The following is a 19714-nucleotide window of genomic DNA, read 5'->3' as shown; positions in this document are numbered from 1 at the left end:
GTAGTGGACATGCCAAATTTCCTTAGTTTCCTGAGAAAGTAGAGGCATTAATGGGCTTTCTCAACTATAGCATCTGCACGGAGGATCCAGGACAGGTTGTAAGTGATCTGGGCACCTAAAAACTCGGGGTTCTCGACTATTTCTACTTCACCCCCATTGATGTAGACAGAGGCACGATGCTTCCTGAAGGCGATGACTATCTCCTTAGTCATCCTTGTTTTGTTGACATTGAAGGAGAGATTATTGTTGTAACACCAGTTCATCAGATTCTCTATTTCTTTCCTGTACTGTCTTGTCATCGCTTGAGATCCAAGCCACAACAGTGATGTCATCAGCAAACCTGAAAAATTGAGTTGGAGGGGAATTTGGCCACACAGTAAAAAAGGTTTATGAGGAGTATAGTAAGGGGCTGAGGGCACAGTCTTGCGGAGCACCAATGTTGAGGATAATCATGGAGGTGGTGTTGTTGCTTATCCTTACTGACTGCGATTGGTGGGTTAGGAAGATGAGGATCCAGTTGCAGATGGAGGAGCCGAGCCCCAGGCCATGAAGAGTCCTGCAGGAATAATGGTGTTAAAGGCTGAGCTGCAGTCTATGAATAGGAATCTGACGTCAGTGTCTTTGTTATCTCGATGTTCTAGGGTTGAGTGTAGGGCCAAGGAGATGGTGTCTGCTGTGGACCTGTTGAGGCAATAGGCGAACTGTAGTGGGTCCAGGCAGTCTGGGAGCAGGAATTGATTTATGCCATGATTAATCTTACAAAGCACTTCATAATGATGGGTGTCAGTGCCGCTAGACGATAGTCATTATGGTATTCTGCCTGGCTTTTCTTTAGTACCGGGATGATGGTTGTCTTGAAGCAGGTAAGGACCTCAGATTGGTGTTAGGAGAGGTTGAAGATGTCTGCGGTTACCCCCACCAGTTGGTCCATGCGGGACCTGAGTGCTAGCTCAGTAATGCCATCTGAGCCAGCTGCTTTCTGTGAGTTGACTTTTGAGACACCTGCTCTGATGTCAACAACGGTGACCTTGAATATAGGGTCGTCTGATGCTTCCAGGATGGACAGCACACTCTCATTGGCCTCTTGCTCAAAATAGGCATAGAATGCATTCAGCTCATCAGGGAGGGGTGCATTGGAGCCAGCGATTTTAACTGCCTTCATCCTGTAGCCAGTTATGTCTTATTAATTGAAGGCTGATTTGCTGAGGTTGCCTTTGGTTTCTTTGCCAGTCACTTTAAATCAGTATCCTCTGATTCACAACCCACCCATTAATCGATGATCCATCCTGTCCAAAGACCAAATTTTTAGCACATGTATCAAATCTCCTCTCAAAATCCTTATCTCTGAAAACAGCACCAGCTTATCCAGTCTATCCATATGAAGTTCTTCACCGATGGAACCATCCTCATTAATCTTTTCTGTACCCTCTCTATAGCATTCGCCTCTTCCCCAAAGTCTGGCACCCAGAATTAGATAATAATATCTCAAAACCTTAACAATGCTCAGCAGCTTCATCAATTACCATCCCTCCATTATAAGGTTGGAAGTGGGCATACTCTATACTGTTCACTTCTCCTCAGCTGCTAAAGCAGTAAGTGTCCATATGAAGAAGGACGCGGACAATATTCAGGTTTAGGCTGATCAGTGGCAAGAAACAATTGAACCACTCAATAACCTGGCAATGACCAACTCTGAAAAACAAAAATTTAACCATTGCCCATGGACATTCAGAAGCATTACCATTGCTAAGTCCCCTACTGTCAACTTCCAGGGGTTACCATTGGCCAGAAACTGAACCGAACCAGACATACATACTGTGGCTAAAAGAGCAGAGCACAGGCTGAGGATAGTGACAACTTCACCTGCTGACTCCCCAACACTATCCATCCACAAAGCTCAAGTCAAGAGAGTGATGGAATACTTTCCGTTTGCCAATGAGTGCAATTCCAACAACTGAAGAAGCTCAACACCATCCAGTACAAAGCTTGACTGGGACCCCATCCATCACTTGAAATATTCACTCTCTCTACTACTATGCACAATGGCACCATTTGAAGATGCAGTGCAGCAACTTGCCAAGGCTCCTTCAACACCATCTTCCGAACTCACAATCTCTACCATCAGGACAAGGGCAGAAAACGCACGGGAACATCACTAAATTCACCCCCAAGCCATGTACGATCCTGACTTGCAACTATATTGCCATTCCTTCACTGCTGCTCAGTCAAAATTTTAAACACCTCTGCGGATGTACCTGCACTGTTCAAGACCATAGTTCACTACCACCTTCCCAAAGATAATTAGGGACAGGCAGCAAGTGCTGGCCCAGCCATCACAGTCCACATACTATGAAAGAGCAAAAAAAAAGCTGAGGCTGAACCAGTGTTTTTTTGAAACAGGTCTGCAATAACATCCTTGGTTTTGGACTCCATTCCTTTATTTATGAAGCCTGGGATCCCTTGTACCTTATTAGCCATTTTCTTAACCTGTCTGCCACCTTTAACAATATCTGAACACATACCCAAGATCCTACAGCTCCTTGCTCCCTTAGAAATAACTGGCTGGAACGCTAGAAATGGGCTTCCTTTTTTTTTGTCAAAAAGGGCTTTCAATAGATGTTTAATCCAAATAAGTCATAACAAAAGCTTGATTTTTCATCATTAATACTGAATGCAAGGCAACCTTTGCTAATGGCACATGTTTTCCAAGCAATTTGAAATCAACAGTCATACATCACCATTAATACTCTGCACTCATGGTCTTTCCCGAAAAATACTCTGTATTTGTGGGCATTAACCCCAACCCCCAGACATTTTCTAGTTAAAGGGAATCCAACTGAAAATATATATGCACACTAATTAGTAAATTTAGTCACTATGAGTCAACTCTACCACCCTAGGATAAAACTTCATTTCTAGTTGGCGCCTTTATATGATGATTTTGCAGATTCTTCACTTAAAATTACACAGATATAAATTCACATCTTATGATACCATGGAACAGTACAATGATTCAGCTATGCACTGTCTCACTGGCATACTCTTCAACACATTCTGACATTGTACTATAATGATATTCCTGATATGGGTGCAGAACCAGATTTAATTTTAATTTGTTCACCTTAAGAAGTTGATTATTAAACCATTAAGCATAAACCTTCAGGGAAAAAAAACACTTGTTTTTTAATATTCCATATTCTGTGGCAGAATTGTGGGTCCATTAACATTTTCCCCAGATTACAAAAAACAGACATAAATGCAATTCTTAAAAACTGTATAATTGAAAACTTACACATTCAAAATAACAGTTTTTTTTTTAAAAGAAATTATAAACACAATCCTCAGTCAAAATTTCCTGGACTTGCAATATATTCTATAATACCGTTGTCCACTTACCTTCATTGTCATTGTGCAATCTAACAAACAAAGGTCATGTATGCCCCCTTGTGGCTAAAAATGAAAAACTGGGCTCTCTTTCACCATAACTAACCTTCCTTGAAAACCTCCAGCAACAAGGCAATCTTCTGTATAAGGCTAACTAGAACAATATACTTAAGGATTTAGCAATTTTGATTATGCAATTTCCCCTGAAACTGGTCTACTTAAAGTTTCAAGTTGCAACTCAGTTGTTTAAGTATTTGTCTTTATATTCTCTGGTAATAAATTACTTTGAATGGCAACGTGTACATCCTATGGCATTATCGCACTGGAAAGCAATCTCACAATTAGCTTGTATTGAGGTATTAATCAAAAAAGCTCACCTTTGAATGGGTAATTGAAAGTGTATCAACCCAGACACGCCAGCCGCCCCACTCATACTTTATTGCATGATAAAGCAATATCCGAAAGATAGCGAAAACCATTTCTGTTATTTTTTGTTCTTCAGAATTTTTAGCACTGACATAGCAGAGGGATAACATCCACTCTTGCCACACTGAGCACTGCAGTAAGCTCCTGCAACACAATAATCACAGTTCTGATCCTTAGCAATATGAAAACCAACAAATCTTAAGTTCACAAAGGAAATACAGAAGAAAACGAAGAGCATTGCACAGCATTTTTTTAAAATTTAATTCCACAAGAAAGACCATTTTCTAAATACAGTTTCTCTAAATACATAACACGGTTTATGATTTAAAATACTTACATGCAATTAGAGGAGGAACTAAATGATGTAAATGATTCGGCAAACAAATTTTAAACTTGATGAGCAAGCTTTTAACAAAACACATTTACACAAGATATATAAATGAATGAAGCAGCTAGTATATCAACACCTAAAAGTAATCTACTTTCAGATACACATTCCTCAAAAGAAAAAAAGAACAAGATTTTCTTCATGTGCATTTTTATTTGCCACAAGTTAAATGAATGTATACACAAAGCAGTTATTTTCTTACCCAAATTTTGGCGGGCGGGCGGGGGGGGGGGGGACAACATATGTTAATTATTTTATCCAGATGAAATAAAGTCAAATTCACCTAATTTAATAAGCCTCTTCAAACTTCAAAGAATCCAACTGCATTATCATCCATTTAACGCAATCGAACTGAAATTCTGCTTGAAGAGTTGTATTCTCAAAGAAAGCTAACAATTAGAATTTTTTTTAAAACCAAAGCAACTTGAGATTGTAGCATCTCTCCCTGGGGTATAAATCTACTAATGGAAGAGCAGCAACATCTCTCAAACCTTGTGGTAACGTCACTCCCCACCTAGCCAGGGGGAGTACAAAGATTGTCCAAATGTACCTTTTCCTTCCAGATGATGTCTTATCAAAGTATGCAAAATTGACAACTCATCAGTGGTTGGGCAGTTAGTTTGAAAGCTCAAAACCTGAACCCCTTTATTTAATGGCAGTCAATAGTGCTGGAATATCTAACATACTGTGAAACCAACAGCAACAAAATAGATGAAAACCCCATCATTTATCATCTTTGTTGTTCTTTGTGTACAAATTGGCTGTCACATTTGTCAACACATCAGAAGAACATTTTTGACTGTAAAGCACTTGCAATATCCGAAAAATGTAATTATTTTTACTATGTCATTCAAACAGCCCAATTATGTTATATTTATCAGCCATTTATGACTTTCAGCCAAATATTTGGATAGTTTCACTGCCATAAAATGCAAAAGTATTGTTTAATAACGTTAAGACTACATCAGATGGAAAACTGGATAAGAATTCTGGTAATAAAAACAATTAATAGTTAAATTATTTTATATTTTAAATTTACAATAAGATTAAGTGCAAGTCAAACCAGTGCATGTTTCAGAGGAGCAAAGAGTCACCAGTTCCTTCCTATTGAACTATTGCTGAAGTTATTTATACTATCAATTGACAAATTGCAAATAAAAATGAGTACAGCTACATCAGTTGGAGATGTGATCACACGATGAATATAAGTGCACTTTATTTATGCATATGTTAGCAAACTACTATGATGAAAGTCAATGTGAAAGCATTCTTCTACCACGATGTGCTTTGCTTCCTTTATTACTTTTACTGGTTATTTGCTGAAATGGTCCGTAATAAAAGAAAGGTGCTGAACATCAGTACCGTGAAAATACTAGCAACATTGCATGGAAAAGGAAGCTGTCATCATGGTCAGTTAGACCAATAACTGCTCTATGTTAAAGGAAAGAAAGCCTAACCAATAACAAACAGGGCATCTCAAGACGAAGGGCATGCAGCTCCCAACCACACTCCAATTGGAAATCAGACAGGTACAGTACATTTGTTTGTTATGCAAATGAGCATTTTCAGTGATAATTCTGACGGAGTGCTATGAAAATTAATACGTGAGGTTCAGACATTGAATGAAACAAGATCACAATGCTTTCATTGAATGGTGGAAGATTTTTGTTTAGTCAACGTCAGAAGTGAAGTACATGTAACTTTCATTACATCAATGTATATGGGCAGCACGGTAGCACAGTGGTTAGTTCTGCTGCTTCACAGCTCCAGGGACCTGGGTTCAATTCCTGGCTTGGGTCACTGTCTGTGCAGAGTTTGCACATTCTCCTCATGTCTGCATGGGTTTCCTCTGGGTGCTACAGTTTCCTCCCACAGTACAAAGATGTGCAGGTTAGGTTGATTGGCCATGCTAAAATTGCCCCTCAGTGTCCTGAGATGCATAGGTTAGAGGGATTAGTGGGTAAATATGTAGGGACATGGGGGTAGGGCTTGGGTGGGATTGTGGTTGGTGCAGATGGTCGGTGGAGACTCCATGCAGCCTCTTTCTGCTGTAGAGGTTCTATAGTTCAGTAATGGGAAATCTGTGGCCCGCGGTCCACATGTGGCTCAGAGTTCTGAGTATGATCCATGAGACATTTTGGAGACCATTGCCCATACGCAGGCTTGCAGGTTTCCATCTGCATAGTTTCTTTTCCTGTTGGTATTACTGAAGTCCACATAACCAGATAATGCAGAAGCAGCATGCACAACTCTCATAACTCTCTCTTATGTACAATCAGAACAACCTCACTTCAAGTACCCTTGTTTCAAATGCTCCTTCTGCATCCAAAGCGAGCTGCCCTTTTCTGCTGTGGGACACAAATGTGAAAAGTGCAACAGAACAACAGATAGATCCCAGTACTGAATTGCAAAGCATCTCACATTTCTGAGCCCTAATCTAAGAAAACTTGCAGTGGACAGATCCCATCAGAAGTTACACTGAATATGATGCAAGTAAAGCAAATATGAGTATTTATTTTGTTTTTAGCATTTGAGGTTTATGCCAGTTCTATTAATAGATGAATGATTAAGCGTTTTCTACAACTCATTATGAAATATTCAGTGCATGTTAAATTATTTAATCTTACGGTTAATGCACATGCCCTATTTCAATCTTGAGGCCCACATTGATAATGGAGGTCCACTCACTAGTCTAGGTTGTCCATCACAAGGGTATACAAAGCATTTTCTATTATAATTTATGCATATGGCTGAAGCAGTTTCACAGCAGCCACACTTGCTGCTGGTGTTATGAAGTTAGTGTTTGTAAAATTATAAAAAATTGTAAAATTGCTAAGAGTTGCAAAGCGCATTGTTTTAAAAAAAGGTAGCTTTTGCTGCACTTGGAGAGTTAAAAAAAGGTGCAGTGCGAGTACACAGACTGAAACAACGTATGAGAGGCAAAAACAACAGGGTTGCCTTGGCTACAGGCTTTAGGCATTTGAATCAGAACATGTTTTTGAAGTTCCAATCAATTTGAAATAGGCATTTGAATAGCAGCAGCCTACTGGATTTTAATTTGATCTTTTGATAACCTGTAAACCAATCCTATTGTGCAAAGTTTGGTGTGTCATCAGGGGTATGAAACCAGCTCCAAGCTCCAGAGAATAGCCAGAAGACCATCTGTTAGTGATTGCCACAGATCACAGCTAGAGGGAGAAAGACAGAGACAACAACTGTCTCTATCAGTATAAAAGCCACATTTATGTTTTAAAAGAAAGCCTCATCTCAATCATAAAGTTACCAAAAGAAACTAATGGAGACAGAAGAAGTCAGCAAAGACGACAGAAGATGCTGGAAGGCTACAAGCCTGACCGCGTTTTGTGCGAGACAATTTTTTTTTAAATAAGTGGGAATTATAATCACCTAAACAGCATTTAATTAGAATAGCGTTTTAGTCAGTTTGTTAATAATTTAGTTAACCTGTTTACTGTTAGCTAGATTAAATAATATGTTACGTGTTGATTTTAGAGCCTCAAGTAGTTATTTTGCTTTGATCACTAAAAGCTGTTGAAATGCAAATAATCCCCTTCTCACAAACTCCAACAGATTATGAAAGGAGGCACTTCCCTGAGTGGTTGAGTGCCAGTTCTCAGAGGAGATCAACCTCTCCTTCATAACACTGGGCAGCCACTTCTAATGGACAGCACTGCTTTACAATTTATCTGGCAGAAATTAAAAGAAACAGTCCTTCATTCAAATGTTTTAAAATGTGTTCTTGTACATGATTTGTGATATTGTAACAGACAACTTTGAAGCTCTCCAAAGATTATTTTCAAAGAAAACCGAACCAGATTCTGCAGCAAATTTGTCCAGAATTGGGAGACGACTCAGCAAGTGTAGTTTTAAAAGACAGTAAACTGTAACTTCCCATGCAGTGGCAATTGAGTCTGATTAAGATCTAGGCAATCCTATCTCACTTGACCTTCTGACCCAGGCCACGTGAGATCTGTGTAGTGCAGTGCACTCCGGGGGCTGGGTCTTACTGTTGAAAGCAGCTATGTCACAGCTAACTAAGTCGTGACCACCTTTTGCCAACATTAGTTGCCGTAAACCAGGTAAGCTTTAAAAGGTCCAGCCAAATTTCAACAGTTTTTGAATTTAAAACTGTTTAAAAGTAATTATTCTGCTCAACCTTAAGCTTGCCTATTTGCACTTAATTCTGATGACTGCCATTTAGCAACCCTTTATCCATCTGACACTGGTTGTTTAACTGTTATCTTTCAGTGGGTTATTAAAAAATTCCCAGTATTTAAAACTGTATACCATTAACATGATAAGCAGAACAATAATATTAAGCTATTGTTTGGACTGAGTCATCCACTTGGAAAAACTACATTTTATCCCGCATTTCTTAATACATTATTAAGCCTAGTACTTGTTAACAGATATAGTAGCCAAGTTGTATTTCATTTAACATATTCCCAGTTCACTAGTATACTAAAAAAATTACAGTAGGAAAAATGTAATACTATGATTGTGCTCACTATATTGGTCAATTTGTAATTCAACTCAGAACAGTGACTCTACAAAACATAAGGGACGAGGTTAGACTTGATACAATTACTATCAGAAAAAATGGTCAGAAGAGAATTTTGTGGATGAGAAGTTTTGCAACTGTTTCGAGAGCCCTGCAGCTACAGAAAACTAGATGCTGTGAGCATTATTTGTTTTAGTATAGATTTACTTATACTTTTGAAGTTGCATGAATTCCAAAACTGCCAATAAATAATCTGCAATGATAATGTAATAGTGAATATCTTTGCTGTGGAATCTAAAACAATAATGGTTTACGGTGCACAAATCTTGTCCCTCTATATTTTCTGGCCACTCTGCAATCTTTGGCACAGCTAAAGGAAAAGTCTCCTCCATAGTTCAGCTGTATGATATTACCATTGCCTGTTAACACTTTTATCCAGCTACAGCCATGATCCAGTAAACTCTGGAATATCATCTTATGTCCATAATTGGCTCAAGATTATAATGAGTTTTGAACCCAAATAATGCAGCTAGAACCCAAGCTGAGTATCAGTGAGCCGGTTATTGGTGAATTTTAACAATCACAGAAAATGCTGGAAATACTCAGGTTTGGCACCATGTGTTGAGAGACAAATAGTGTTAACGTTTCCAGCCTGATGAACGGGCAAAGATCTGAAATGTTAATTCTGTTTCTCTCCACTGATGTTGCCAAGCCTGCTGAATATGTATTTGTATTTCAAATTTCCAGTGTCCAGTGTTTAGCTTTTAATTGGCAAATAAACATGAGTCTCAGGAAAAGTAGTCAATAGTGCGATCACAAAGCTGATCGAATGGAGATTGGTTGGATTGGATTTCACCTGCTTTGTGGTCATATAAGTGTTAAGATTTCGGTGGATTTTGATAGGATGAATAGGGAAAAAACTATTTCTTCAATTATGAGATGCCATCAAGCATTTGTCAATAAACTGAGGGAAGAGGTTAGAAGAAGTGAGTACAGATTGCTTTGACACAGGAAGTGGTTGAAGCAGGGATCACTACATCTGTTGAAGGAGACATTGGATAATTATGTGCAGCAGAGGAACTGCAGTGAAAAAAGAAAGCAGTGGGATTAGTCTGGATGCTCTAGAAAAGTGCTGGCTTAAATGTAAATCAAATTGCCCTCAATCTGCCCTGCATATTCTGGATATAAAAAGACAGACAAAATTCCCACACAGCAGATATGGTGCAAGTAGTATTATATTACTTTGATCAATTTCAAATGTGCTTTTGATAATCGAAAATAAGTATGGTGACTTTTTTCAAAAACATTTGTATTTCATTCACCTGATCGGTACTGGTACGGTTTGCTTCTGTAGTTTTCCACTACGGAATTTTCCTGGGAGGTGCACAATGAGTGTAGTCAATGGTCGTATTAATTTAAAAAGTTCAACAAATTTTCCTTAAATGGGGGGCATGAAGATTAAGGGTTGTGGAAGGTTAATCCAGCCCTCAATTGTCCACGGGCGTGGAAAAAAGAATTAGCAAACAAAGCATATGTGGATGTACATATATGGGGTTGTTGGTTATGAACTCGGAGCTCGGTCACCTTTGAGCTTGATGTACAGCTTAGAAATATTTAGTTGTCCATTAAGAAATTTAGAGGAATGTCAAACTGTGCACCTTTCTGGAGATTGTGCCAGCCTACGTTCTTGCATTCATCAAGACAAATGCAAGAGTGAAAAATTATAATTAATCACAATAACTCATTCAACAGTAGAAAAGTGCTGATTGGTGAAGAAAGCAACATGGCTCCCCAAGCAATTCAAAATAGGTGCAAGGCTTGAACATTTTCCTTTTATTTGCAGAGAATGAGTCCCCACATATAACTTATGTCACTTCTAGCAAACATTTATTAGCCATGTTATGAGCGCAACTGATTATCTTAAATTTGTTGTTAGTGTATCTTTTAGCACACACCATGATTCAGCAAGTGATGACCAATCACATCTAACAGTAGATGTCTTGGTTTGGGTTCCACCAGTGCATGCAGGTTTTGTCTGGTCTGTACTCTATCTATTGTGAACAACCAAAAGAATATAATGCACAACTCAATCAGCCAATCAGTGGGACATATGGCCTACATACCTGGCATAGTAAAGGTACTGAAATTCAATGATATTTTCTAAATGTTTGATAAGCAGAAATGTCTTTTTGAACTGACAGTAGCACCCTGTTAGTGGGAAGTATTACTCAGGTAATCACAGCATAGTAGCAGCATGAAACAACTCTTGTTCAATTTTTGTTAAATATACTTTTGCCTTTCCAGGATATGTTAAGATAGGACTTGTCATGTCCTAAAATAGCAGCCTTTGGCACATTTGTGAGTTTGCATCTTACACAGTGAACAATCATCATTCCATATAGTACCTGGTCATCCAATTGCAGACAACATTGCCAAAGAGTCATGTGTAGATAAAGAAAAGCAAGGGACCAAAGACAGATGTACATTGAATTCCAGTGGTACCATCATGAAGGTGGAAGAAAAGGTCATTGCTGGAGACACTCTGGCTACACATTTGCAAAAATGGAACTAAACAGGACATTGCTAAAGAAAATAGCGTTGCAGCTGATCATGTCAGAGCTGGAGGAAGTTCAAAGAAGATATAGGGAATTGTGCAACATACTCTCAGTCCGAGTGTGAACTGTGATTTGGATTAGGCATGTTTCACTACTGTGGCAAAAGCAGAAACCTAATTAGAGAGATTTAAACAGGGAGTTGTGGAAAAAGTTGAAGACAACAGTGGGCATGTTTAAGAAATCACTGAAGTAGAAAAGAGGCTTGAGATGGAACAGTGGTTTGGAAGGACAACATTCAAGGGTTTTTCGTGGGAGGGATGATGCAGGTTTTGAAAGCAACATTACCTGAGTAGAGACCAACGTCAGATAGCATGAAAGACTGGAAGGAAAAATGGATGGTATGCAGATTCTTGGAATAGCATCGAGCAGGGCTATTATGGATAAAATGAGCTCTGAGATGATCCTGAGTGGAAATCCAATCTCCCCGTGTCAGCATGTGTTTCTTCCGGGTACTCCGGTTTCTTCCCACAGTCCAAAGATGTTTGGGTAAGGTGGATTGGCTGTGTTAAATTGTCACTTAGCGTCAAGGGGAATAGCAGGATAAATATGTGAGGTTACGGGGAGAGGGCCTGCATGGGGGTTGTTGTCAGTGTAGGCTTGAAAGGTGGGTGAATGGCCCCCTTCTGCACTGTAAAGATTCTATGATTCAAAGGCAGGAAGAGCCTCAAGGAAGACCAAGCTTAGTGAGCAGGGTTAAGGGGAAAACAACAGAGGCAACTAATAAATCATCTCAATCTTAATGATAAAGAAGTCTGTTATACCCGATTACTAGGGCCACAGTTTTATAAAACATGGAAGTTTCTTAAAATGTAAATTACCTCTTTGGATGTTGATGATTGCCCCTCAAGTTTCAATTGTAGAGATTTAAAGTAACAATGGCCATTAGGCTTGCTGACCTTATGAAGATTGAATTATAAAATCATTCAGGAGATTATTCACAATTGGAATAGTGATGGAGAGCAAGCACCCTCAATTCTGTGGCAAAGTGCTTAGCTATCAACCTATTATGTGAATAATGGAAACTTGTCACATGACAGAAGCTGGATGATAGGAAATATCTTACTAATCCACAAGGGTAGTCCTGAGAGTCAGTCTGGCACACAAAGATCATAGGGAAGCCACCAGGCCTTGTAAAAGGAAGGACACTGCCATTGGCAGTGAAGTGTGCTTATTCGTTTTACCTACACGATTTTATTTTTCACTTCAGGGGCTCAACCCCAGATTAGACTTGAAAAGGCAGAAACCTAGTACTGATTGGCGTACCATTTTGAGTTCTGCATCAGGAATCCCCAACCTTAATTTTTCCTTTAGTAAACCGAAGAAATTTCTCAGTCCTCCACATTTCCAACCATCATCTTGTAGTGTTAAGAGCAATTAATCACTCACTTCTACAGTAGAGAAAGAGGCCATTCGGCCCATCGAGTCTGCACCAACCACAATCCCACCCAGCCTTACCCCCATATCCCTACATATTTTACCCACTAACCCACGCATCTCAGGACACTAAGGGGCAATTTCAGCATGGCCAATCAACCTAACTCGTACATCTTTGGACTGTGGGAGGAAACCAGAGCACCCGGAGAAAACCCACGCAGACACGAGGAGAATGTGCAAACTCCACACAGGCAGCGACCCAAGCCGGGAATCAAACCCAGGTCCCTGGAGCTGTCCACCTGGCCTGCATATCAAAATTAAAAATCGAGTCCAAGCACTCCTCTTCACCTCGGCTGTTATTGTAAATAATGCTATTAAAAAAACTGGCATTTACATTCAGGAGATGTTATGCATTGACAAATGAATCATTCTTGATTTACAAGGGTGAGTCTTTAAACAGGTGAATCAGTGATTGAAAGTGTCCTGCAACACCTAAGGAAAGAGTACACCTGATGCATCAACAGCATTTTATTCTCCAAACTTTCATAAGCAGCCTCACCCTTAATTTAACCAATTTAACCAACACTGCAATGTCAAAAAATCTAAAGCACAGAAGTGCATGGGTGGGTGATTGTAGAATTACTAAATCATTTGTCCATACAAAGCCAAGCTTCATGTTTAAGAAAATCATAATGTGGGTGTGATTAATTAATTCAAATCAAAGCACCAGAAATATAATCACCAGCAAACTTACCTCCTGTTTTCTCGGCTGTTGTTAAAGAGTTTGATCATATCAGATAAGAAAACGCGGCGAACCTCCATCGTTTCTAAAAGCTGAGGAGAATTCCGCAATAGTGTTGCGATCACTTTCAAGATTTCTGAAAAATGGAAATCACAGGGCCCAAGGTCAAAAGTAATGCAATTATCAAAGCAACGAGTACTTTAAAAGATGATTGTGAATAGATAGGGCCCATAAAATGACACAAAGAGAATTCCGTGGAAGAGCGTGAAGATAATGAGTAACCTGAACCCATTATACTGGTCCAGTGATGAATATAAGAACGTTTCTACTTCAGCAATACGTGGGACAGATTGGCTAAACATGTTATCATGATTCCCTAACGCAAGGGAAAGGAATATAAAAGTACTACTTGCTTTATATTTGCAATGGCATCACCTTGAAGTCAGTTCTAATTACATGAAAAATAGCTGGAGTAAACCATATTCTAAGTACAGATGTCATCTCTAGTGAGATGCTGTTAAGTAAACTTCGGTCTTCACGGAGGAGGACGCGAATAGTTTGCCGGGTATTAACGATGGAAAGATGGTAGGAGTTGAGGTTCTGAATGAGATCATTGTCACTAGAGAGGTAGTGCTCGACAGACTAGTGGGACTGATGATGGACAAGTCCCCAGGACCGGATGGAATGCATCCCAGGGTTCTGAAGGAAATGGCGGAGGTGATAGTGGATGCATTAGTGATTATTTTCCAAACCTCGCTGGATTCTGGGGAAGTGCCAGAAGTTTGGAAAATGGCTAATGTTACGCTGCTGTTTAAGAAGGGTAGCAGGCAAAAGGCAGGGAATTATAGGCCGGTTAGTTTAACGTCTGTTGTAGGAAAAATGCTTGAATCCGTCATCAAAGAAGAAATAGCGAGGCATCTTGAGAAGAACTGTTTGATAGAGCAGACGCAGCACGGATTTGTTAAGGGGAAGTCGTGTCTGATGAATTTATTGGAATTCTATGAGGATGTGTCTAGTGCAGTGGAAGGAGGGGAGCCGGTGGATGTGGTGTTTCTCGATTTTCAGAAGGCGTTTGATAAGGTGCCGCACAAAAGGTTGTTACAGAAGGTTAGGGGGCATGGAGTTGGGGGTAAGGTGTTAGTGTGGATAGAGGATTGGCTGTCTAATAGGAGGCAAAGAGTAGGTGTCAATGGGTGCTATTCAGATTGGTGGTTGGTGACTAGTGGAGTGCCCCAGGGATCAGTGCTGGGGCCTCAGCTATTTACCATTTATATAGATGATCTGGAGGAGGGAACTGTGTAAGGTGTCGAAATTTGCTGATGACACAAAATGAGTGGAAAAGCAAATTGTGCAGAGGGTGTAGAAAGTCTGCAGAGGGATCTAGATAGGCTGAGCGAGTGGGCGAGGACCTGGCAGATGGAATACAATGTGGGTAAGTGTGAGGTTATCCACTTTGGCAGGAATAATAGTAGGAAGGACTACTACTTAAAGGGCAAAAAGCTGCAGCATGCAACGGTGCAGAGGGACCTGGGGGTCCTTGTGCATGAGTCGCAAAAACCCAGCCTGCAGGTGCAGCAGGTGGTCAGGAAGGCAAATGGGATGCTGGCCTTCATAGCGAGGGGGATTGAATATAAAAGTAGGGTGGTCTTGCTGCAACTGTACAGGGCACTGGTGAGGCCGCAGCTGGAGTACTGTGTGCAGTTTTGGTCGCCGCACTTGCGCAAGGATATTTTGGCCTTGGAGGGAGTACAGAGGAGGTTCACTAGGCTGCTCCGGAGTTGAGGGGGTTGAGCTATGAAGAGAGGCTGAATAGACTGGGCTTGTACTCGTCGGAGTTTAGAAGGATGAGGGGGGATCTTATTGAGACGTATAAGATGATGAAGGGGATGGATAGGGTAGAGGTGGAGAGGTTCTTCCCGCTCAGAAGGGACAGCAGGACTAGAGGGCACAGCCTCAAGATTTTTGGGGGGGGGGGGGGGCAGTTTAGAACAGAGTTGAGGAGGAAGTTCTTCACTCAAAAGGTGGTGAATCTCTGGAATTCTCTGCCCGTTGAAGTGGTGGAGGCTACCTCACTAAATATATTTAAGACGCGGGTAGATAGGTTTTTGGTAGACAAGGGAATTAAGAGTTATGGGGAGAAAGCAGGAAAGTGGAACAGAGCCACTTCAGATCAGCCATGATCTTATTGAATGGCGGAGCAGGCTCGAGGGCCTACTCCTGCTCCTATTTCTTATGTTCTTATGTTTTTATGTTCTTATGTTCTTATACCTTATATGAAAAAGGAATATATGTCACTTGACAAGGAGCATAGTACGGTTATTATTTTTGGGATGATATGTAATTGACCCAGTCAGGTACAATGTATTCCTTCAGCAAAACCTGATGTTTCCCAAAGTGTTAACTAAGTATTAATGGCATCAGATGATATGGATAAGAGAGAAAACAACCAGTTTGCTCACCCTACTTACCAAAGGTTAAAAGGTACAGGTGTGGTTGATGGAGTATACAAGGCTAACGGAGAATTTTTTTTAAAATTCATTCATAGGATATGAGCATTGCTGGTTGGCCAACATTTATTCCTCATCCCTACTTGCCCTTGAGAAGGTGACGGGGAGCTGCCTTCTTGAATTGCTGCAGTCTATGTGCCGTGGATTGATCCACGCTGCCGTTAAGGAGGGAATTTATGAAATTATAAAAAGTTTCAGAGGATGCCACCACATCCCACTAATAAGTCTATGATGCATCAGTTTACTTCATTAAGTCTTCTCAAACTACTGACTAGATTTAGTCTTTCTACACTAACACGTGACAAGGACAAAATAATTCATGCAGAAGTGGGTAGAGATTGGGTTTGGGACATCAGCAAAGTTTTTGACTAACAATGGAGGATAATTTGCCATTAACAAGTTCAGAGACGAGTGTGAAAATAGTGTGTGAAAATCATGTTTATAAATACTGCAACTAACATTCCTTTCAGCAATGATGATCAATGAAATGATGCATTTTGTTATAGCTGATCAAGCTGACAACAACAGAAGCAAAATACAAGCATTGGAAATCTGAAATATTAAACAGAAAATGCTGATCTTGTTGGCCTGACCAAGGGTCATCAATAGCCTAAATGTTAACTGTTTCTCTCCACAAATGCTGTCTGTTTGGCTTTTTCCAGAATTTTCTGTTTTATTGCAAGTTGACAACCGCCCTGGAATGGGAAGCTCACACAATGGTTGGAGGGTATAGTTATCAATTAGTCTATGGTCCATATTCCAAATTGTCGTGTTCTGTTTCATATCCCAAATTGCTTTGTTCTGTTTGACAGTCCTGCTGTTCTAGGAAGTATTATAATTAGCTTCATCTTTTTCTCCACATCTGAATGCTATTCATGTGAGGAAATAGGTTCTTAACAAGACCGAGGTCTCAAAAAATTCAGAGAGCATTGAGCCAACATACAAGACCATCGAGACAAATTTCAGAAGTTTTAGTGTGCAATCACAGACAGGGTCTTAGGTAGGTCACGACAGTAAGACAGTATTCATCAAACATGGCAATCCATCTGTTAATTCTGATTATTCAGTGAACTTTCGCTACAAAATTTTGGACTCAGAGCAGTTGATAGAAGTAAATGAGCAATCTTGTTCCTCAAATGCTCATATGTTTTGTGGTGAACGTCCTGAGGGATGGAATAGAGTGGGCCATGAACAGGATAGTGGTAATGAGTGAGCACGATTCACATGACACAGCTATCATACCCACAGGCCAATTACCCAGAATGAGTACTCAGGTGACATACATTTCAGTCAAATCTAGTGAATGGAGGGCTGCAACAATTGTGGGCTTGCAAGAAAAACTACTAGGAAGTTTAAATATTGATTGAATGCATAGGATAATGATCAGGAGATAACGTCCAAAGACTGGCAGAAGGGTGTGTGAAGCACAGCAAAGCACAGAGCAAGTACTGATACTGGGCTAGGAGTGACTTGTATCAGAAAACATTCACATTGTGGAGGAAGAGCCTGCAATAATGTAACAGGGAAAGGTTGCAGTAGTGAAAGTAGAGCCCATAAATCGAATAAATTAGACAGTCCTTGCAGATGAGTTTTATAAGGCAAGGGCAATTACTTGGATTTTGAAGTGTGGGCAGACACGTAAAATTGACCTCCAATGGCTGGAAAAGTGGTCTGAAAAATCATTTTTGTTTTGTTCCTTTGACCATTTATTCACACAATTGACATTGAAGTTGCATTTCCTGAGGGCAATACTTTTGAGAAAGAAACGTTTCCAAAGCAGCAAGATAAGAAGAAAAAGGGAAACCAAGCACGGACTGAATGATGCATCCACGACATGGTATTTTTCAGCAAGATCAGATCTGAATGCAGGCTGTGTTCAACTGAAAGCAGGTCCTACATTATTTTATTAGTACCAGAAGAAAATCTTTTAGGTACCTCCATGATACATGTTGGCTTCTTATAAGGTGATAGTGTGGAATTTGAGAACTATGTTCCTAAGATTAAAAACAAAAAAATTGGAAATCGGGTTTGAGAGGTTTTTAAATTTATTCACTTTGATACTCCGCAAAGGAGCTTGGGAATAAATTTTCATGAAGAATCCTATTTAGAGCATTTTAGTTAATCCCACTAGCCCGTCATAGGAAGGTGATGTCAAAAAAAGAGTGACTGCAAAACTGGATTGGTCAGTTGAATTGGTTATGCACTCACTAGCCATGAGGTGGAGATGCCAGCGTTAGACTGGGGTTAGCACAGTAAGAAGTCTCACAACACCAGGTTAAAGTCCAACAGGTTTATTTGGTAGCAAAAGCCACAAGCTTTCGGAGCGCTGTCCCTTCATCAGGTAAATGCGAACTCTATTCACAAACAGGGCATTTAAACACACAAACTCAATTTACAAAATAATGGTCAGAATGCGAGTCTTTACAGGTAATCAAGTCTTAAAAGGTGTAGACAATGTGAGTGGAAAGAGTGTTAAGCACAGGTTAAAGAGATGTGTATTGTCTCCAGATAGGACAGTTAGTGAGATTTTGCAAGCCCAGGCCAGTCATGGGGGTTACAGATAGGGTGACATGAACCCAAGATCCCAGCTGAGGCTGTCCTCAAGTGTGCACAACTTGGCTATCAGTTTCTGCTCAGTGACTGTGCTGTCATCGTGTGCCGCCTTGGAGAACGCTTACCCGAAGATCAGAGCTGAATGCCCGTGACGTGTTCCTCAATAGGAAGAGAACATTCTTGCTGGGTGATTGCCAAGCAGTGTTCATTCATCTGTTGTTGTAGCTTCTGCACGGTCTCCCCAATGTACCTTGCCTCAGGACATCCTTTCCTGCAGCATATCAGGTAGGCAACGTTGGCCGAGTTGCAACTGTATGTACCGTAGATAATGTTCCCATGTGAGATGATCTAACAAATCTTGTAGACGTTGTTGTGGCATGGTTGTGTGGTGTCGTGGTCACTGTTCTCCTGAAGGCTGGGTAAATTGCTGCGGACAATGGTCTGCTTGAGGTTGTGCGGTTGTTTGAAGGCAAGAAGTGGGGGTGTAGGGATGGTCTTGGCAAGATGTTCGTCTTCACCAATGACATGCTGAAGGCTCTGGAGAAGATACCGTAACTTCTCTGCTCCGGGGATGACGAAGGGTACTCTGTCCACCGTGTCCTGTATTTGTCTTCTAAGGAGGTTGGTACAGTTTTTCCACTATGGCACATCGGAACTGTCAAATCGATGAATCAAGCGCCATATCCTGTTCTTTTGAGGGCATCTTTCAGCGTCTGAGGTGTCTGTTGCGATCCTCTTCATCTGAGCAGACCCTGTGTATACAGAGGGCTTGTCCGTAGTGGATGGCTTCTTCAACGTGTTTAGGGTAGAAGCTGGAGAAGTGGAGCATCGTGAGGTTATCTGTGGGCTTGCGGTAATAGTGAAGTGCTTAGGTGACCGTCCTCGATGGAGATGCGTGTCCCCAAGAATGCAACCGATTCCGGAGAGTAGTCCATGGTGAGTCTGATGGTGGGATGGAACTTGTTGATGTCATCATATAGTTGTTTCAGTGATTATTCACCATGAGTCCAAAGGAAGAAAACGTCATCCATGTATCTAGGGTATAGCATCGGTTGAGGGTCCTGTGCGATAACGAGGTCTTGTTCAAACCTGTGCACGAAGATGTTGGTATATTGAGGTGTGAATTTGGTCCCCATGGCTGTTCCACGTGCCTGGATGAAGAACTGGTTGTTGAAGTTGAAGGTATTGTGGATGAAGCGGGTAAGT

The 19714-nt window shown here is 40.6% G+C and overlaps 1 protein-coding gene across 1 annotated transcript in view; it reads right to left on the bottom strand.

Annotated features, from left to right (window-relative positions):
* The window catches only part of lrba (LPS-responsive vesicle trafficking, beach and anchor containing), an 888619-nt gene that overhangs the window by 729422 nt on the left and 139483 nt on the right, over positions 1-19714 (bottom strand). Inside the window, exons 20-21 of the mRNA XM_080192970.1 lie at positions 13461-13584; positions 3762-3954 (exon numbers count right to left, since the gene is read on the bottom strand). Of these exons, the coding sequence (XP_080049096.1) occupies positions 3762-3954; positions 13461-13584 (317 nt within the window). The remainder of the gene's footprint in view (positions 1-3761; positions 3955-13460; positions 13585-19714) is intronic.

Source organism: Carcharhinus amblyrhynchos, chromosome 1 (genome assembly GCF_965287045.1).
Source record: "Carcharhinus amblyrhynchos chromosome 1, sCarAmb.v2.hapA, whole genome shotgun sequence".
In the NCBI taxonomy this organism is placed as follows: Eukaryota; Metazoa; Chordata; class Chondrichthyes; order Carcharhiniformes; family Carcharhinidae; genus Carcharhinus; species Carcharhinus amblyrhynchos.
This window is presented reverse-complemented; position numbering and strand designations above follow the sequence as displayed.